The following is a 20,569-nucleotide window of genomic DNA, read 5'->3' on the forward strand; positions in this document are numbered from 1 at the left end:
GGGGGATGAAGTTTTCTCAGCCCTCCCTTGGGTCACACCAGATCTATGAGGCTTCACAGATGACACACTGGGCAGCATTACCCCATCTCTAGCAGCTCCCACATACGACGGCTCGAGTCACACCCTTGCATCGGACTGTATCCTTCTCTTTTGGACTACTTTTCTATGAGGAGTATTTATTTATTTTAGTTTAGCTTTTCTTTATCTTGTTCTTTTGCTTTCTTGTTCTTTCCTTTGACACTATTTTTTGCTCCCTCTACTATCGTTTGCCTTGTTGTACTCTTTCTAGTCCCTTAGACTCTTGTTGGTCTCTTGTTGGACATTCATAAATTTATCTTATCTAATCATCAATTAGAACACAGTAATAATAATTTCCTCTCATTAACTGCATTAATTAATGACATCAATATTATTTCAATACAACAATAAGCATGTAAATATTCCCCAAACAAGTCAACATCATAATGATCCGCTAACTCCAACATGTCTCTAACTACATAGATTTTAATTTAAAATTATAAAATAGTGTTTCACCATCGATCGGTAACAAGGGGATGGGTTCATGAATGTGGGGACAAAGGACCTAAGTTTGGGGATGGTGGGGGGCACTAGAGTGGGTATATTGTGAGTACATTGACAATATTCCAAGTACTTATAGAAGGGTCAGTTGGTTGGAAAAACCAACCGATGCATTCCCTCACCTCCTAACTACCTAGCCCGATTAAGCTTTAACAAGTACTAAGTACAATAGTTACTTTATTCCAACTACAAATTTCTTCTTTTGTTTGTAAGTTTGAAAGTAGGCTTCTAGGGGCAATAGCCCCAAGTGGGGTCATGGGACAAACACATTTTCCCTCTTGCATGGCCTTTGAATTCTTCATTTTTGAAGCAGTTTTCTCCCAAATTGACATGCTTGAACTCCCTTGAAATGCAACAATTTTAATGTTATTGCATGCAAATTTGAGCTTGTTGAATGCCAAATCTAAGATTGTTGACTGCTCTCTAGCAATGTGTAGTTTTCTTGTCACCAAACAATTCAATTGAGGTGGAGTGGTGCCTCATTCCCGTCCCCATGTCTCAAGGATGTCCTTGTTTCAAGACATGGGGGTCCGGGGGGTAGAATGTATTCATGTGCTTTACTATTATAAAACAGAGCTTTGCTTCATTTTAACAATCATTGAGATGTTACTTTTCCATATTATCACAACAATATTCTATCTCGATTCCCAACACATTCTAAAATGCCACAATCACAATTCCAAAACAAGTGGCCTATTACAACACAACCAACTCATAATCATAATAACAGTAGGACCATTGGGTTCTCACAACCACGCACCAAAAGCAAAATTATTCGATATGCATGTGTACCGGTTGAATGCCTATTTGACTTGTAATAACATTTGGCAAAATCTGAAGTATCGATGTGCACAATGGATTTGATTTTTGTCCTACCTGTAGATTGCCTTTATACAAATTTCTTGAAAACAATAATATCTCCATTATCAATATTAGTTGTAGACAGATTTGAGATGATCATCGACAGGTGTAAAATTGTTTGTCAGTTCCTCGATATGGAGACATTTGGAGAATTTACAAAGTGAGTAAGACAAATGCCGCTCTATTGAAAGGAAACTCCCATTCAGAATAAGTTTGATCCACTATAAAAGGGAACCTTGGAATAAGAACAAATGATTCTATCATCTTAGACAAACTCGATTATTTTGTTTGAGAGGGAGTTCATCATGAAGATAACTCGTGGATAGAATCATTGATGAGATGCACATGAATAAAGATTACATCATGAGACTACAGATCATTAAGATAAACATTTTACTCAAGGCATTTTTGATCTTCCCTCAAGTCCAAAAGGGAGTGTTAATGATTGTGGACTTCGAAAAGATGCATTCTATATAACCTTATGACTATTCAGATTATTAGTATTGGTTCTCTTAGAAAGGAGGGAAGAAAGTGACATCATGCCATGACATTAAGATCATTGATATTAGTATGGTTTGCCTTCCTAGCAAAAGGAGAAGCTAAATGATCTACAAAGGTGAATCTTGACTCAAAGGGAGTAGAACATGCTTTATTGATTCCCGAGTAATAAAGAATTTGTAGCAGAGAATCATAAGTATCATCTTATAAGAAGGTTATATGTCAGGGAGAGTACCTAGAAGATCAAGTTAACTCCCCAGGATCTAGGTTATACAGACTCAGACTGAGTGTACCATGTCAAGATGGTGTATAATCATAAAGTACAAAAGCTTTCATCAAGGTCATGATGGAAAGATAAGTATCTATTGTACTTGAGCTCTTCTTTTACCTTATGTCCATAATATCTTTCATTTGTATTTTTTTTATATAAGAAGAGTATATGCCTTGATTTATCTTTTCTGAAGAATGTTCTTGTAGGTAGGAAAGAATTTTGGATTCAGAGGGAGTCTAACATCTCATCAAGGCAACCTTGAATAAGGAGCTCAGAAGATTTGATATCCAGTAGGAGTATTGAAAATCTAAAGTGAGCAACCATCTGATGGGCCTACCTTTATAAACATCATGGTGTGGAAGCATTTCTCAGCAAACAGTCTTGCAGTATAAGTTTGTAGTAACAGAAAAGAATCTTCCAGCACGAATTTGTTGTGATAGCAACTAATCTTATGGTGTTTTTAAATCAGTAGAGGACTACTGGAAAATCTTGAATAGATTTAAGATTGTGTTGTGAAAGAGACATTTCGATGTCTATGAATCATAACTTGGATAAAGAGAGAATTTAATTATTCTCTAGACTTTATCCTTAAGTACTAGAAATTAGAAAGCGGGTATTCTTATCAAACCTCTCTAAGAGTGATCATCTCAGGAAAGACCCAAGTATGATTGAATTGTTTTGTATTCTTATGAAATTTATATTATTGTCAGAATATTGACTGTTATGGGGCTTCACCATTTGTGTTTGCTATTTAAAAGGTGACGATCTCTGAAATAATGAACACTTGTATAAAGACCTTATAAGAGGTGACGATCTCTGAGATAATGTTCTAACCAATAGAGAACTAGTGGCAGATTTGGATGAATTTAAGATCATGTTGTGATGGAGGCATTTCTATGTCTATGAATCACAACTTGGATAAAGGAAGAATTTAATTATTCTCCGGATTTTATCCAATGTCCTCGTAGATCTTAATTCAGGATCATGTTGTGTGCCTATGAGTCACAACTTGGTTAAAGGTAGAATTTAATTATTCTTCGAATTTTATCCTGTGTAAGGCATTCTAGTAATGGATTACTGGTAGAATCTAGATCTTGGACAAAATCAAGATCATGTTGTGACAATGACATTTCCAAAACTCTAGACGTCACAACTCGGGTAAAGGGAGAATTTAATTATTCTCTAGTCTTTATCCTGAGTATTGCACTCTATGGAATACTGTTATCACAAGCTCAGGTAATACGTCATATCACAAGCCTTGTCAAACACCTTGTGTTACAAGCCTAGGTGATTTGATAGTTTGTGTTTGTTCCCAAAACCGCAGCTTGGAAATCCTACGAGCCTTGCCTGCTCGATGCTGGGATATCCAACCGGTTAAGGCCAACTTAACAGGATCGATCAATGTGATCCAAATCCCCTGCACTTCCGGCTCTGCAAAACCGAGGCGGGTGTACCTGATCCTAGACAACAACCTCAAATCCAAGATGCTTAAAGCAGATCGATTAGAACATGAATACAATAAAAGTTTTCTAAGTGGCAAGAATTAGAGGAAAACTTTAAACTTGGGATTTATGAACTGAGAACAAAGGTAAGTGATTGAAATAATGTTTTGAATAAAGAATAAATATAGATTAATGCAACAGATGAATATATTAATTCTTCAAAGGCAAGAAATGAAACATTTGCCTGCATATGGATTATGAATTAAGAATAAAAGACCAGTGCTTAATTAAATGGGCAATAGAGTCAATATTATTAGTTGAAACGTACAACTTTATAAAGTCTAATATATTCAAACTATAAACAAATTTAATAATCAGATGCGACAGATAAATTATTTAAATGCAATTTTAAATTAGTCTAATATGCACTTTAATCCTTACGGAGACAAATTAGACATAAATACGGAAACAATAAAACATTTCACAATATCTATGTTTATCAAATTTAAAATGCAATAATGATCTAGTCCACTTATCCGAATATTAAAATATTTATAGAAAATAAATAAAAACACTTATAAAGGACACAACTTAATAACAAATTAAAACTCTAATGCAAATAAATTAAATAAATACTTCTTACTGATCCGGAAATAAGATCGTACTGGAGACATTCCCTACAGGTGATTCATCCAATACAACTCGACTCCAGACTCGCACAAGAATTCAATCGAGAATTCATCATCCACAGGTTTAGTTCAAAAATTCACTTCTCCCCCCATTGAAAAATATAATACATCACAGAGCATAGGTAAAAATTTTAAAATATAAAAATGATTATGAATATTGTCCCTCTCCCTTGTTTTACATCTCATATTTATAAAACATCCAAAGGGGTCGGTTACTCATCCAAAAATCATACCCCTTCATTACAATTAACCGATCATTTATCCTTAAGATAATAATGATTTAATATGGCCAAGAATTAATATAGTTTTGCGTATTATGTTTTCTCTCTTCTTTTTTATAAAAGTCTACTGCGCTCAAATATTTTCTTCCCCATGCATCAATATATCACAAGATTTCCTCCAATTCAATGCGTTCGTTAGATGAACCTTGGACATATCCACTTGCAAGATGTCAAACAGCCCAAGTATAGAGAATACGCTCAAGGGATATTTGAGTAGCCGTTTGATGAAAGAAAGAAACATTTGGAACAATTCTGCAATCTGCCGTAGCATGTGTATCACATCCTCAGTTCGATCAGCATCAGGGAGAATGTCCTTGCCGCACATAGCTCAGACAACGCCTCAACATTGAAATGATATGGATCCAACTTGCCACTGCATTAAGGTTTGATCGAGATTGACCATTTCTGCCATACATCGCTTTGACATTGGCTACCTCCTTGTATTCACTTTGTTTGCTTAGTTCAAAATTTATTCCTCCACAGTGATTCTTCATCCTCCAATCTGAGGCAGCTCCTGCGTGTAATGGCTCCACATATGAATCTTTTTCCTTTCACTATGTGCTTCCGCTCTTTCAAATACAGATCCCTGCCGCTCCATACCTACAATGAAAGAAAAATAAAATTGAATTAGTATTGAGCAAGATAAAAAATAAAGAAATTTTCCAGCATTTCCTCCCAGAATAATTCTCTTTTATCGTCAGATACCTTTGAATAGAATATAACTGCCGGATTTCTGAGGTATTGTTCTTATTTCCATTATCCACTATTTTATGTGTTTCATTATATCATTGCGAATACTTTGCCACCAAATACGCGTACACAGGGGGCGAAATTCTGACAAGCCTCTCCTCTGGACTCATTTCCTTCATCCATTTTGTACTTATATAATTGCAAAGTATTCAATAGCTGCCTCTTGTATTCATGGATATGTTTAACCTGTATATCAATTACAGTATCTGGATTAATTGCATATCTAGCTTTCTCCTTAATGTACAAGACAAGCCTGACTTGGCTCTTTTGTAGCTCTCCACTCTTTATGTAAATCTCTATTGTCAGCAAACCTCTGCAGCTCTTCTAATTGTTCAGGCTGAAGAATCCAATCTTCTGTTCCAATCCACATAGTTGACTAATTTTTGGGTTGCAAAATTGAATCCATCACCTGGGAGTCATTCCATTGGTCTTGCTTTAAAAAATTTTCAGGCCACATTTGATAAACTTATTGAAAATCTCTTCCCTAAATCTTTTGGAACCAGAACCAATACTTGTGCATTTGCTGCTGGTAACATTGGAAACCTCCTTTCTTAGCGCTGCACTACTGCTTTGGGACAGATTACATCTGCAGCGGATGAGCAATTGATTTGCTTGAAGCTTTGGAGGCTGAATCTTTAATGGTGGTTGTCACTGGTCATTGATTCAGAAAGAAGCCTGTATTGCCAAAGTGCTTATTCAATGCTGGAGCAAACTATAACTTCTTTTTCTACGTGTTCAACAAGAGTACTATCTGAGGTAACAGGTTCAAATTCTGTTCATTACTGCATCTGGATTCTCTTATAGTGAATAGAAGAATCCTCTGTTGACTCATTTCATTATGCACAAACTCTATACCTCCTGTTAGTATACGCTAGGCAAATTTTACATATTTCCTTAGCAAACTCTCCTTTTATCAGGTTTTCTGTAACCTTTATATCTCACTGTCCATATTCATTATGCATTATCTTCATCAATATATTTAGAATTTGAATTGTCGATCTTTTCTGACAAGTTTCGTGATATAGACTTCTGATATCTTTAGTTTTCAACATCATTTGACAAGTGGAGACCTAAATTTTTAGGCTCCATCAGTTTGTATTACGAACGATGCTTAGTGATTTGATCACAAGCTCCGGTGATAACTTATATTACAAGATTTGTAATATGATGTGTTTTTAGGTATCATTTGTATAATGATGCATCATGCTCGAAATTCAGAAAGGTATAGTGTGTATATCTATGCTTAGTCATCTCTGGATGTTGCTAGATGTCTCTATCAGTTATCAAGTTAAGAGGGAGTGTTGATTCCTTGTAACTTTGACAAGACAAGTGTTCTGATTTTCAGATCAGTTTGATTTAGATGCATGAGTTCCCTTAAGTATTGGTCACTAGAATATATTGTCCCCTCTAGACAAATTGGCATCTTCCTTGTGGCTTTTATAAGCCTTCTTATTTACTTGTGTGGTTAGTTAGTTACTAACCATTAGTAACTCTTGGAATAGGCACCAATCTTGAGGAAACAATTATGTTGTTAAGTAGGCCAGCCTAGAGAGGGACATGTCCATTCAATGAGCATGCCCCTTGAGTTAGGTATAAGGGAGGGCTAGATTGCAGTTTAGAAGACACACAGAAATCTATAAGTCTGGTCTTCTAGCAATCTGCCCGAATAGAATCATATATAGGAATCTAAACATTTTCAGAAGATCCATGGATATTAACATAATCCAAATCACTAATAAGCAATTCAACACATCTTGAGCTCAAAACAATCATGAAACATACATCAAAATAGATCATAAAGTAAGCACTCCAAATCGCATATTGCAACGATAAAGTAACTAAAAAAAGATCAAAGCACCAAAAATGATCCACATACATAACACAAGAGGGCACAAATATAGGCACAATGCCAAGTCTACATCAAGAAGTTGCAATGCAAGGGAGAAAACAAGAGAAGCATTGCATTAATATTGTGATCCATGTTCGTAACCACCTCCTATTGCTATCAATAGTATAATAGAGACTCTACTGCCCCTTGTACAAACTAGTCAAATTTCAAGCCAATTTGAATGCTGATCAAGAAAATGCTCCTAACATTGCCTAAAACCCAGTATAGAAGTATAATTTGACGATGTCAAAGAAGAGAAAAATGAAATATCTAATATCCTTTTTTCTTGAAAACAATTTCAAACTCACCAACTTGGAAGCAAAACTAGCAATTGGATCACAATTTGTTGGAAATTAACACAAACTGATTGACTTTGGATAGCTCTCATGGTGTGTCACTCCCTCTTGGGTTCACTATGTTATCAATGTCACAATTGCAAAGAAGTTACCCGAACAAACCTTGTAATACGTTCACTAACAATGAGACAAAAGTTGTTTATACCCAAATGCATAGCAAATCTCAGTTTTCCATGTATCATATATAATTGAGCTATGAGATTTCTTTCTAAAAACAATAAAGAAAATAATATTAAAATTGATAAAATTACAGAACTGTGCCACAACCAAATTATGACAAGGTGAAACAAAGAAAGAAGATATAGTAAAAACAAACCCAAAATAGAAGGAAATCTACATGCAAAAAGTTGTGACACATTGATCAATTAGTTTCTCATTGGTTTATACTCTATAAATTTGATCGAGTTAATTATTTTTATTTAGTAATGGTGGAGTAGTATTACAACAACATAAAAAATTTCTAATGCACCAGGCTTTATCTTACCATTAATATGTAACAAGGCCAACCATGAACACTAAAATTCCACTAGTTATTTGGCTGTAACTGCACACGTTTACTAAAGGTGCATGCCTGGGAAATAATCATCAATGATCTGTCATGAGTAGTAAGATTGTCCTATACTTATTTACCCTCGAATCTTACAGGAAAATATCTTCATAAATAGTTTCTATTTTTTTCGCTTCTTGTATAAAAGATGTTTCAATTACTTTGCCAACAATGAAAATAAACTTTTTTTTAAAATATTTGGCTAACATACTTGAACATAAAAATAAAAATAAAAACATTTAGAGACCATAGCTTTTCCAAAATTAAGAAAATAAGGCCTAAAAATATTGTTAACAACAAATCTACGTAAACCAAATATGACTATCGATCTGAGAAAATTCTAGTATAATGAAAAATTAGATATGACTATAGCTTATTAGATAGAATGCAAATCATGTTAGGAAGCTAAACAAACATCACAAGAATCAACAAAAGACAAAATCATCATGCTAATGGTTTATGAGTCAAACCTGGCGAGGAATAAACCAACGAGCTCCCAAATAATGTTGAAGGAGGAGAATTAAGGCTTGAAAGCCCAAGAATATTGTCAAACAGATACACCACTTTATATCAATGTCAACTCGCATGAAATTCCTTGGGCACCCAAAGGCATAAAGTGGAACTGCCAATCGAGTGATGGTCATCCCCACAATGTAATGAGGATGTAGTGGTTTTCTTGTATCACGGATAATGTTTGTAATTATTTGAGGAAGCCAAAAGGAGTACAAAACAAGCAGAATGGAGCGTAAGAATGTGTGAAACTCATACATGATAATGATTCCTCCTAAAAGAACACCATCTGAAAAGGAAAAAGAAAATACAATAATCAACTTTGGCCAAGATATATAAAATGTTTTGGTAAAATAGGATTGACACTGAGCAAGCTAAACTTGTTGCTGTCATAAAGATCATCAAATCTCTATTACAAAAAATCAAATAATAGAGTACAAGGCCACTATTTTATCAATTTTCATTTGAAATATGTAACTTTTTGAAAAAAAACATATATAGCTCTACAAATATAATCCATAACCTTTCAAATTTTAACATCTAATAATACTGATCCCCAAGTACATCCTCCAACTAAAAAGTAGCTACTTTCCTTAAGAAATCATCCTAGGAAGATTTCCAAATTAGTTTATTGATTAATGATTGCAAAGAGATAAAAAAACATTCATTAATTCATATTTAAATACTAGCTAATCTTCAAGCATGATGAAGAACCAAATTGTCTCTATACTTGGTAAAGTTCTTCATAGGAGTTCACAGAAAATACCCATATTAAATTTTATCTCAACTTGCAATTATTTTCAGTTATCTGATTTTGTCAACCTTGTACCGAACGATGTCATCTTCATAAGAAGAATCACTTTCTTTAGTCATTTTGTTTTCACTAATCAATTCCCAATATGGGTAATGTTATTATAGGTCCTCAACCGAAAACATGAAACAATATAGAGTATAAAGACCAAATAAGCATAGACATCTGCTTATCAATAACTACTTGAATGCAAGCAATATAATTATTAACTAGCGCTTGCACTAAGAACAGGTGGAAGAATATAGCTGATAGTTGCATGCTTTCTAACTATTTTGAACCTATGGAAAACTTAAATACTACTAAGAAAACAGATGAGAATTATATTTCATCAATACACCTTATCAATCATTTATTCATAAAAGGTTCAAAGTTAATGGATTGACAACCAATTCCAAGTATTGATCATTTATTTGTTATTTTTTGTATTTTGTTTAGATAGACTGCAATAACCTAAGTTACCAGATTCTCTCCTGGACCTAGGAATTACTGGTTCAATTCTCTCAAAAATCAGGTCCTTGTCAGATTTTGTCAAAAGTCTACCACAAGAGCGAATTTTGTTGGGAATTCTCTCAAAGGATCCCTGGAAGAATTCAAATGACTTTTGAGCGACTTTGGATTCCACCCTAGGAACCTGGACAAAATTTTAGAGAATTTGGTCAAAGAACACCTTTTTATTTATTTCTTCAAAAAGTTTTTAATGCCAAATCAGACTTAGAATTAGACTCAAGCACATGATTGGACTCAAATTACCTTAGTTACACCGCCTTGGGGGATAGGGGGCCGGTGGAATGGGGGGACAAGTTTCCAAGACAAGGGGACAAAGGGGCCTTAATTTGGGGACGATGGGGGGACGGCGAGGGGACAGTGGTGGGGTACAAGAGGGGTTGTATATACTATACATATGGTAGTTAAAATGCTAGTTATGAATAATTGTATTGCAATATAAGATATAAAGATGTAAAGAGTAAATACTTGAACATTGCATTGAATTGGAACATTGAACATTGAACATAAATAGTCGAATCAGCAAATAGTCAACACCGGGACGTCCCCCCATCCTCGACGGAGGTGGCGAAATCTAGTGGTGCCATTGGTGACGGAGGAACAAAGTCCCGAAGTCCCCGTTTTTGGGTCGTGGGGCAAGGGGGGCCGGGAGAGTCCCCGTGTTACTATGCAAATAACTAATCATATTTAATTTGAATTAAATGCTACTTGAGAAGAATTGGAATGTATCAAAGTGTCACACATCTATTATGAAATTTATGTTGGGCATATAGGCTAACATGTATAGAAAACTATGTATTGAACAAAATTTAAAGAGATCTTTACTGTGGTAGAATTAAGATCCAAAGCCTACTTTCTTGGCTTCATCGAGTCTGATCCAAAGTTGTTGTCTTTGAATCATTTGAGTATGACAATTAAAGTGTGAAGCTTACAATATGACACAATCACAACATGGGCCTTAAACAGGCCTATAGCATTACTTTTTGTGATTCTAATGTGCAACAGCAGAATGATGATGATTCACTTGATGGTTTTTCATGATATTTGATCATGATGGTTGATTAGTTGACATTATTATTTTCTAACTAAAACATTGATATGGTGGTGTATTTTGCTATGTTTCTTTAAAATTAGCATAGTGGTGCATGAACTTATTTGCTGCATGCACACACATATATATATATATATATATATATATTCTTGTACAAACGAACCCGAATCCAAACCGGAAACTTAGGCAATAACCATAGAATCTACCAACAATATTTATGTCATAATAGTGAATGATGAATCTTTATACAAAATGGTAGTTATAGTTTACATATGCAAATAAACAATTTTCTTGTGATGAATGAAGTTCTATTTTAATTCAAATTGAAATAAACATTGATATTATTTAACATTGTATGATATAATCATTATATAGCATAAGAGCTCAATCTTAGAAATTCTTCTTATTATCAATCATTTATTTTAAAAAGCTTTAGACCTAATAGATTGACAATTGGTTCTAAATATTGATTATTTGTTTGTTGATCTTTGATTGTGTTTTGATAAACTATATCAACCATAAAATCCATCAACAATTTTTTATAAGTCATCATAGTAAATGATAAATATTTATAGAAAATTATAATTATACTTTAAATATGTATTTCAATAATTTTCTTATAATAAAAGAAAATAATTTTTAGTTGTAAAATTGAAATTGACCATTGATATTTTTCAACATTTATTTTTATAAATTTGAGTTTATTACACCACTAAAATGTTCCTTCCTTCCAAAACAAGCTCGTCTGAATCACCGTTAACAAGGAACACAAGGTTGTATGGGGACAGGGGTACTTGGTACTTAGGGTACCAGTACAGGTATGGGTACACCATACAACTATTTTTCAAAATTATGTACAGGGGTGTTGATGCGTGGTAGCTACAGTTGGATAAAGCTAAATATAATTATATATGAGATATAGTTATAATGTATGTTTATTATTAAATGATATATATATATATATATATATATATATATATATATATATATATATATATATATATATATATATATATATATATATATAATACCATAATATTATAACTATGGTTATAATATTATTTATTAATAAACATATAGACATGTCCCTTAAAGGGACATGTCTATTCATCTCTTTCACTTATTTATATTAGGAGCACTGCCTTTGGAACCTATATACCTAATAAGGCAATACTATTACATTTGCAGCGATCTTTAGAAGATCAATAACTTGGGTATGCCAAAACATTTTAATTAAAATTTAATATTTATAGAAAATCTAAAATTATGAGTCATGACAATGGATTTTCAAAATAAGAACAGTGATAAAATTTGCAAATCTACTGTATTGTTATCAGTTTCAGATTTTCTATATGTTTGTAATAATAATATATGATAATAGTAGCTGCATAACAGAGAAGGCAAACATTAAACATAAACAAGATCATAAATCATATAACAATGACATATTGCAAATGATAAACTTATGACTTAAACAGTGCTAAACTTTACTGTTAATCACTACTCTATCAAAGTTTCAATCTAATTACATATTGAATTAAGCTTGATAAACAAGAAGCTGATATGCAAACAAAAAAAGGGAAAAAAAAAATCAGAATTAAGGTCCTTAGCTATGATCCTCTCCATTGAGTACCCATACATGTACCGGTACCAGGGGTGTGGGTGCATGCACCCATGCAACCTAGAAGGAACAGTTTAAAACCACTAATTCATATACAAATCGATTCATTCAGTTTTTTCACACAGGTGTCGGAGTCTATTGTGCATTTCAGTTCATTCCCTTCCGTCAGACAGATAGAGAAGTATTGAGCAAATCAATTACTTCAAGTTTTCACAGAGAGAGGGGATTGTGGTTGAATACAAACAAATTAAGAAAGCAATGAAATGAGCTCCACAGGAAACACAGGGTTTCAATCTCCATTAAATAGTGTTCAGTCTCCAAACAAGATGAATTGGTTTCCCACCATCACTGGACTGTTGAGAAAAAAACAACACAATGAAGATGACATGAGCAAGTTTTCTCTTTCTGGTAATGCAGAAAACTGTAGTCAATAAAAGGTTATCAAAATCTCCTCAAAATTTGCTTAATGCATATGGGAAAATCTTCAAAGTTTTGTATGGACGTCAAAATTCCTCTAAATGTGCAGGGAAAGATCTCCAATGGGTTTCACAAACCAGCCAATAAGACACCTAAGAAGCCTAATTAGGAGGGCACAACGTGCAAGAGCTTCTCTACAGAAACATACAAAGCTTCACCAGAGGAATTTATAGTGGATATTTTTACTAGGGCGAAACAGGCCCCTCCAATCCTTAGAAGACCTAAGTGTGAGCTGCTTACAGAAGGAATTGACACCATTCCACTGCGTGGTGAATTACACAATAGATCTATGTAAGTATATTCAGGAGGCGGTCAGATTAGCCTTTCCGCAGCCACTGGATCGGACGTTAAAAAATACTGTTCTGGCTTGGGATTTTTCTTTTGCATATTTCTGGGATGTTTCACAAACCAGCCAATAAGACACCTAAGAAGCCTAATTAGGAGGGTACAATGTGCAAGAGCTTCTCTACAGAAACATCCAAAGCTTCACCAGAGGAATTTATAGTGGATAATTTTTCTAGGGCAAAACAGGTCCCTCCAATCCTTAGAAGGCCTAAGTGTGAGCTTCTTACAGAAGGAATTGACACCATTCCACAGCATGGTGAATTACACAATAGATCTACGTGAGTATATTCAGGAGGCGGTCAGATTGGCCTTTCCGCAGCCACTGGATCGGACGTTAAAAAATACTGTTCTGGCTTGGGATTTTTCTTTTGCATATTTCTGGGAAATCATATCTGCTTCTGCCCCATCAAGAAATTTCGGTCTTAGTCAGCTTCCTCTTGCTAGTAAATGAGAACCGGAAAACATTTGCCAGAAAAAATCCTAAATGATGATGTCTCACAAGTGCTTCTTTAACTTCTCAAGAGGCACCAACCAATTGGTACAAATGGGTATTGTCCCTTTGAATGCCTCATGAAACAACTCTCCTTCCCTAAAGGATTATATTTTCCAAGAAAACATGAACTATCCTATATAATGGCTAAGCTACCCTCAGCAACTACCTACAAAGGTATTCCAGCTTTCTCAAAGTTCATTGAGGACTTAGTTGACAGTCTATAAAACATTGTCCATGCAATGTGTTTTCCTTGTATTAGTTTCTTTCCTTCAAATAGCTGCTATCTTAATTTTGATTGACCCCTTCTCACTTCCATCCTCCATATAGGATTGATTGGAATCTTCTGCTTTGTCATTCTCTTTGCCATATGTCTAGCCTAATTTAATTTCCTCCACTGGTTTGTCCTTTGTGATTTTTGGAATTTTCCTCACACACTTCATGGACTTTTTTCTTCCTTGTTTTACAATAAATTAGTTTATGCACATGCTAACATATTGGTATGCGCATTTTCTGACTATCTGTCTTTCTGGTTTATGTATAAAATTTAAACTTCTCCATCCATTGAGCTTTCAGCCCTTCCAATAAACTACACTTCTGAATGTTGATCTGCAAATGGAATTTTTTGAGCACCTAAAGGCTATAAGAATTTTTATCAAAACCCCCTTCATCTTCAGTGTAAAATAACATTGGGAGTTGGACAGTGATGCTGTTCACTCACACAAGATTGCAGATATAATTTTGGAAGGTTTTTTCCACAAATTTCCTTTGACTGCTGTTTGTTAGTCATTTTTGGTCTCAAGTCAAACCAAGTTTATTTGGTCCTAGTTTGATTGAAATTTTCTTCTATAGATTCCTCCAGTTTTGCCTCATTTCACTTTCAATTGATGGATTTCATTCCATGCCTTGGATGCTCTTTTGATAACATTTGCTGGATTCAGTTTTGGACAGCTTTCACTTGAAGTAAAACACATTTGAAAACAAGACAGTTTGTTTAATGGTTTAGGCAGTTGCATTTATGGGGGAGGGTTGTCCCGTGCCTTGTAACAGGTTGGATGCATCCTTGGACAGACTATCAATTTTCTTTGATAACCCATCATAATGTGTGTATAGGTTCTTTGCCTTAGGCAGTCTCTTCTTTTATTGCTAGTTCTTGAGTGGACTATACATTCATCGTTGTAGGAGTACCTCCTCACAGCAGATTGAACAAGCCACTCCATGAGGCATCTATCTTTATCACCGTTGAAATATTCTTCACCATGAACTGGCAGTGGTGTTATTAGCAACCAGCAAGTAAATTATTAAGATTGGCGTACGGAATGAGTTGGGAATCACCGAGTTAAGCTAACTTGAATTAAGTGTCAAGAGATATGAAGACCAGCTTTAAGATGTTAGAAAATGTTGAAAAGGAAATAAGGCTAGCCTAGGATTGTTTATATTTGTACTGTTATAACTTAAAACCACAGTTTCTAGACTTGGACTCAATACAGACTTGGCGAGGCTGACTTGACTCAGGTCTCAGCAAAAAATCTGCAGGGTTTGGCCAAAACTCAGTAGGACTTGGCAAAAACCAGGTTTTGGGGGAGTTTTGCCTAGGCCAAGTTTCTAGAGAGCCATGGGTCATTGGGAATTGGCTAGTGTGACTTGACTCAGAACTTGCCAAGACTTGGAGAGTCTTGGAAAGTCCAGGAACTATGGTTAAAAATTAAGGAAGAAAGTGTCATGCGGGGACATTTTATTTTATTTCACCGTTATAAATCACCAATACTGCAATACACGTACATGCTTGCGTCACTATCATATCAAGCTTATCCTTGAATTTTGCTTTTCTCATAGAACTTTCATAAGCTTAAACACCTTGTACTTAATCTTCCAAATTGATCTAAGTATTAATAAGATAATATTGAAAATACAATAACAGATCAGAAAATCAAAGGTCACAAATGAGTCACGTGATTATTTATTTGTCACATGTTGCTACACAACTGTATGCTATATGACATCTTCACATCAAGGAAATTCATATGGATGTTTGTCACCAATCGATCTTCTATTCATCCTTTTTCTTATCTTTCTCTTTGTAAAAATCTAATATGTGGAATCAAAGCAACATTGGTGAATGAAATTGATTTATGAACTGTAAGCATGGATTCTTTTTGTATAAGTTAGGTATTGCTCAAGGAAAAATTAGTTCCATTTCTTTTCAATGGTTGGAAGGGGAAAATTAATTTTTTTGTATTCTTATTTTTCAAATTATTTGAGGCTTGTAATGTGCTAGGCTAAAGTTTTAGTAGTTTTGACAAACCTTTGATAAAATCACAGGTGGTGATAAATACCAGAAGTGACTATTGTCTTGTTTTTAAGAATTAAACAATAACTGCAGCATTTTATTAAAAAGACTCCAGTGAATTCAACTCATGAATGGTGCTATGGAATTTAGGAAACTAAGTTCAATGTTGTGATAGAGAAAAATTGTATTTTTTTCTCTTTACAAGATTAAAGATTAAGTTGGTACTGTGTTACAGTCTTTAAGGAGATCAATACCTTAAATTTTCTCCCCCACAACTGATATATATAACTGTTGTAAGAATAACAATTCACTGGACGCATGAGTGCAGTTCCAATACATAGAAAGACCCAGGTTTGTGTGATATCTCATGTGAGGGTGTAATACCCTCAAAGATGACATTGCTTCTTCCTAATATCCTCACACTTCCCACCAAAACCTCCACACCTCCTCAACTCTGAGAATGGTTAGCTAATTGAGAGCTGTGGCTAGCTACTGGAGTGCCGAACCTCCAACATTCTAAATTGACCTTACCCTTGTTCTCCTTGTATTGATTCTAGAAAGATACAATCTCCTCCTTATCTCTAATATTGCGTCTAAACTGTCACCATATACACAGCCTTGGCATTATTATTTACTTCCTTTGACCCCATGTCTCTGTCTATGTGCAAGGGCAGTGATGCAGCCAGAAATTGAGAAAATATTCAAGGTAATGGCAGTGGAGGAGTTTTCAGGGGTTTCAAACCTTAGAAATATGTTTGCGGCCCTCTTTACTGCATCCTCCTTGTTCTCATAAATCCCCAGATCCGCCCAGTAGAGGTTTGGTAGTGGATTCCATAAATATATTTCCAATTTAACAATAACAGTTGATAACTCTTCCACAACCTCCCCAATTCACCTGGCAATGGATATTTGAATAACAATATTAAAAATACTTTGTAATGAATACAAATTAACAGCTACACTTCCCAACTATTATGCATTTTGAAGATTTACCTGTGTTCCGCCATTGGCACAGCCAGTTCTTTGAATAATCCAACTAGAAACATGGAACCAGAATTTTATAAATAAAATAGCTCCCCAAATATATAGCCAAACTCCCAAGTGATTCGCAAGCAAACAATCAATCTCTTTAAAATAATATTTTACTGTTGACCATTAAATCTACTCAGATCTTCAGATCAATTAAAGCAGAATCACTACGAATCAGAGGGAAAATTTGGGAGAGTGGCGATTCATTGTGGCGAAAAATCACTATGAATTAAAGGGTGAATTTAGAGGAAGTAATGACTATGCACCCTCAGCTAGTTTTGTGGCAATAACATTGGTGGGAAGGTGTTGGAGTAAAGGAACAAGTCTGCAGCTTGAATAGGAATAAAGTAGAAAAAAAAATATTTAAACTTGATAAAGGCTGTGACAGCACATAAGGAGATCTGCACAGTACAGAAACCTGTAAAAGGGAATGAAAAATCCTGAAAACTGTTTATAGCCACTTGCTGGTCATTAAAATACATAATTCTTTTGCAGAGTCTGCTAAAGGAGGTTTCAAGCACCTGATTCAAGAATATCAGCTATTTGGAGGAATTCTGGAATATATGCTTTCTGTTCTAGGGAATATTTCTACTGTGGCAAGAGTTTATCAACCCAAATCTGCCATTCCAAGAGCAATCAACACATTCTATTGTAGTATATTATCCTCTGCAAGCAATTTCAGCTTCATTGTGAGGTTAGAGACAACTTTTACTCTCTGTGATTTTGGTTATTGTATCAGCAGTATTGGCAGTCTCATGTACACAGTTCAAAATACCCAACTGTTTGACATATTGTCACTGGGTAATTCATTTAGTTTTATTGGTAAAGTTTTTTTTTTTTTTTTTTTATGTCAAATATGAATTTCCTATAAAAAAAATGGCTGAACCACATATCTTCAATAATCATACCCCACTAGTATGAGCAGAAATAAATGTTCACAGCCTCCATCACCACAAAAAATTGTCCAAACACTAACTACCCAGAAATCACCAATCAATTTACTGTCCCGGCCTTACAAAATTCAATACAAAAAAAAAATTGTACAACTACACAAACGTTGATGCTCCTATACATATGTACACTAAGAAACAGTAGGTGGAACAAAACTCATAGGGAAAAAACCAGAGGATCAACTTAAAAGGCCTGACTGAGTGCAGCAACAATGTTCCTTTTTGGCTCGCTTGCTTTCCTTCCTCTCCTCTCCATCCTATAATCCTCCTTTGAGAACTTAACCCTCCACTTCTGGAGCTTTACTAAGGGTGTACCCACTCTCAGTGCAGTCTCCCAGCCAGCTGAATACTCCTTTATGAAGCCCCAACCCGTCACAGCTTCTGCATGTCTAGCCTCCTTGCTTGACAATGCCCGTCAAAAAAGGGAGGATCAAAGGGGAGGGGTGAAATCAAGGGCATCAACTCAATCCCCTCTCTTCAACACAAACCCCTTCCCTAGAATTGCAACCGCCAGAATAGCGTCGAGATCATGACAACACTCCTCACACACACACACACACACACACAGTGTCATCACCAAGAAAAGAACATGGACACTACATCTGTATTTGTTTTGTATTTGTAATTGGCCATCAGGTAGTCATCTCTCAAGAAAGTTTTTACAAAACATGCAGAAGAAAGGGTCATCTGTCTTGAAAATCTATTTCATACACTCTTCTGCGACCCATCCCCAAAAGGCCATATACTATTTGGAGGTGCAGAGACTGAAATTCACCTCCATTCTCGCCCTTAGGCCATTTCACAAATTGCCAGTGAAAGAAGTAATTTTAGCATGCAGAGAAGAAATGATCACCTTTTGTCAGGACTTTCTTCTCAAAAAAGAATTTCACATGCTCCACCAGTGTCGAGAGTAAATACCATTCAATGCAAACATACTTGAAAGATGCCACCTTGTCATTCTGCCAACTAACCCATTAGACAAAGTCCCTGTAAATCTTCAAAAACCCGAGCCATTACTTTGTTGCAATGTCAATGCCCACTTGGAGAGAGTCAGCAACGTGGTTGCCCTCTCTAAAAATATGTATAATTTTGAAATTTTGAAGATTTTCCATTTTACTTCTAATGATATGAATAATTTAACTCAACTTCCACACACGTGTCTTACCATTGGCAATGCATTAACGATAATCTATGAATCACCTTCGAGGTGCAATTGATCCACATTTTTTTCCCCACCTGAATTGCTAAAAGAGTCTCCTTAGCTTCTACACCATTGATGATTCCTTTATCCAATTTATGTGCTTCAAATGCAATAATGTTGCATCTACATCACATGCCACACAACCAACACCAGATTGGTCAGGGTTGACCTTGAATACCCCATCAAAATTGACTTTGATCCAGCCTTTCTCTGGATTATCCCACTTAAGGTCTTTCCTTGGAAGATGGATGAACCCATGAATGAGCATAAACGGGCAGTCACTGTGCAATTATTGAATGTTGTGATACTTCTGTAATTGAATCATGATTTGAATTCATTGTTGTAGCTACTTAACTAACTGTAATTAATGTTACTCCATAAAAGATTGCATGCAATGTGTTTTACAAAATGCCTATAAGTTTAAATTCATAAGTATTGCAAGTTTGAGGGCAATATTCTTGGTAAGGTCACCATAGTGATAAAATCATGCATGATTGTGAAAATTGCAAATATTCAAGAAAATTCCAATGCAATTATTACAGTGGAATAGAGCCACACTTCTTGCTAGGCTATCAAGGAGCAAACACTTCTTGTGGAATTTCTAGTTGTATGACAATGGTTCAACAGTGAATGGTGATTTGAGCAAGTGAAGGTTGGCTTCAGCAGAGTGTTTGACAATGTTCAGTGCCAATACTAATATGAAGGCATTTCAAGAATCCATGAATGAACTATTGCAGGTATTTTGAAAATATCAGAACCTAACCCCATTGATAAGTGAGAAGTGAAAGATGAACTGTGCATGAGAGCACACCAAAAATTGTTGACTGATATCAAGAATTATCAGCTAAATTTTAAGAGCAAGTTTCGTTTCATAAAATTTTTAAAAAAATTAGAATTAGAGGAGCTGACCAAAAGGGGATTTATAAAGTACATAAGAAGCTCAAAAAAGAAACAAAGATTTCCAAGGAGAAGAGGGTAACGTTATTAGGAAAGTCAAGAGTGAAATATCTCAATGCCAAAGAGAAAACTCTATTCCAAGACATCTCCTTCCAGCCAACAATCCACTGCAAGGAAGAAAACTGAAAACAATAAGCTCAGAAAAAAAAATCTTTTATTATTATGCAAAAG

At 35.0% G+C, this 20,569-nt stretch overlaps 1 protein-coding gene across 1 annotated transcript in view; it reads right to left on the minus strand.

The window, feature by feature from the left end:
• LOC149566684 (transmembrane E3 ubiquitin-protein ligase FLY1-like) overlaps positions 1-20,569 on the minus strand; it is a 190,089-nt gene that overhangs the window by 60,421 nt on the left and 109,099 nt on the right. The window contains exon 12 of the mRNA XM_089819994.1: positions 8,633-8,961. Coding sequence (XP_089676120.1) covers positions 8,633-8,961 — 329 coding nt within the window. The remainder of the gene's footprint in view (positions 1-8,632; positions 8,962-20,569) is intronic.

The sequence above is a fragment of the Cupressus sempervirens genome, chromosome 3 (assembly GCF_028749045.1).
Source record: "Cupressus sempervirens isolate cs-2001-9-10 chromosome 3, ASM2874904v1, whole genome shotgun sequence".
NCBI classification, from domain to species: domain Eukaryota; kingdom Viridiplantae; phylum Streptophyta; class Pinopsida; order Cupressales; family Cupressaceae; genus Cupressus; species Cupressus sempervirens.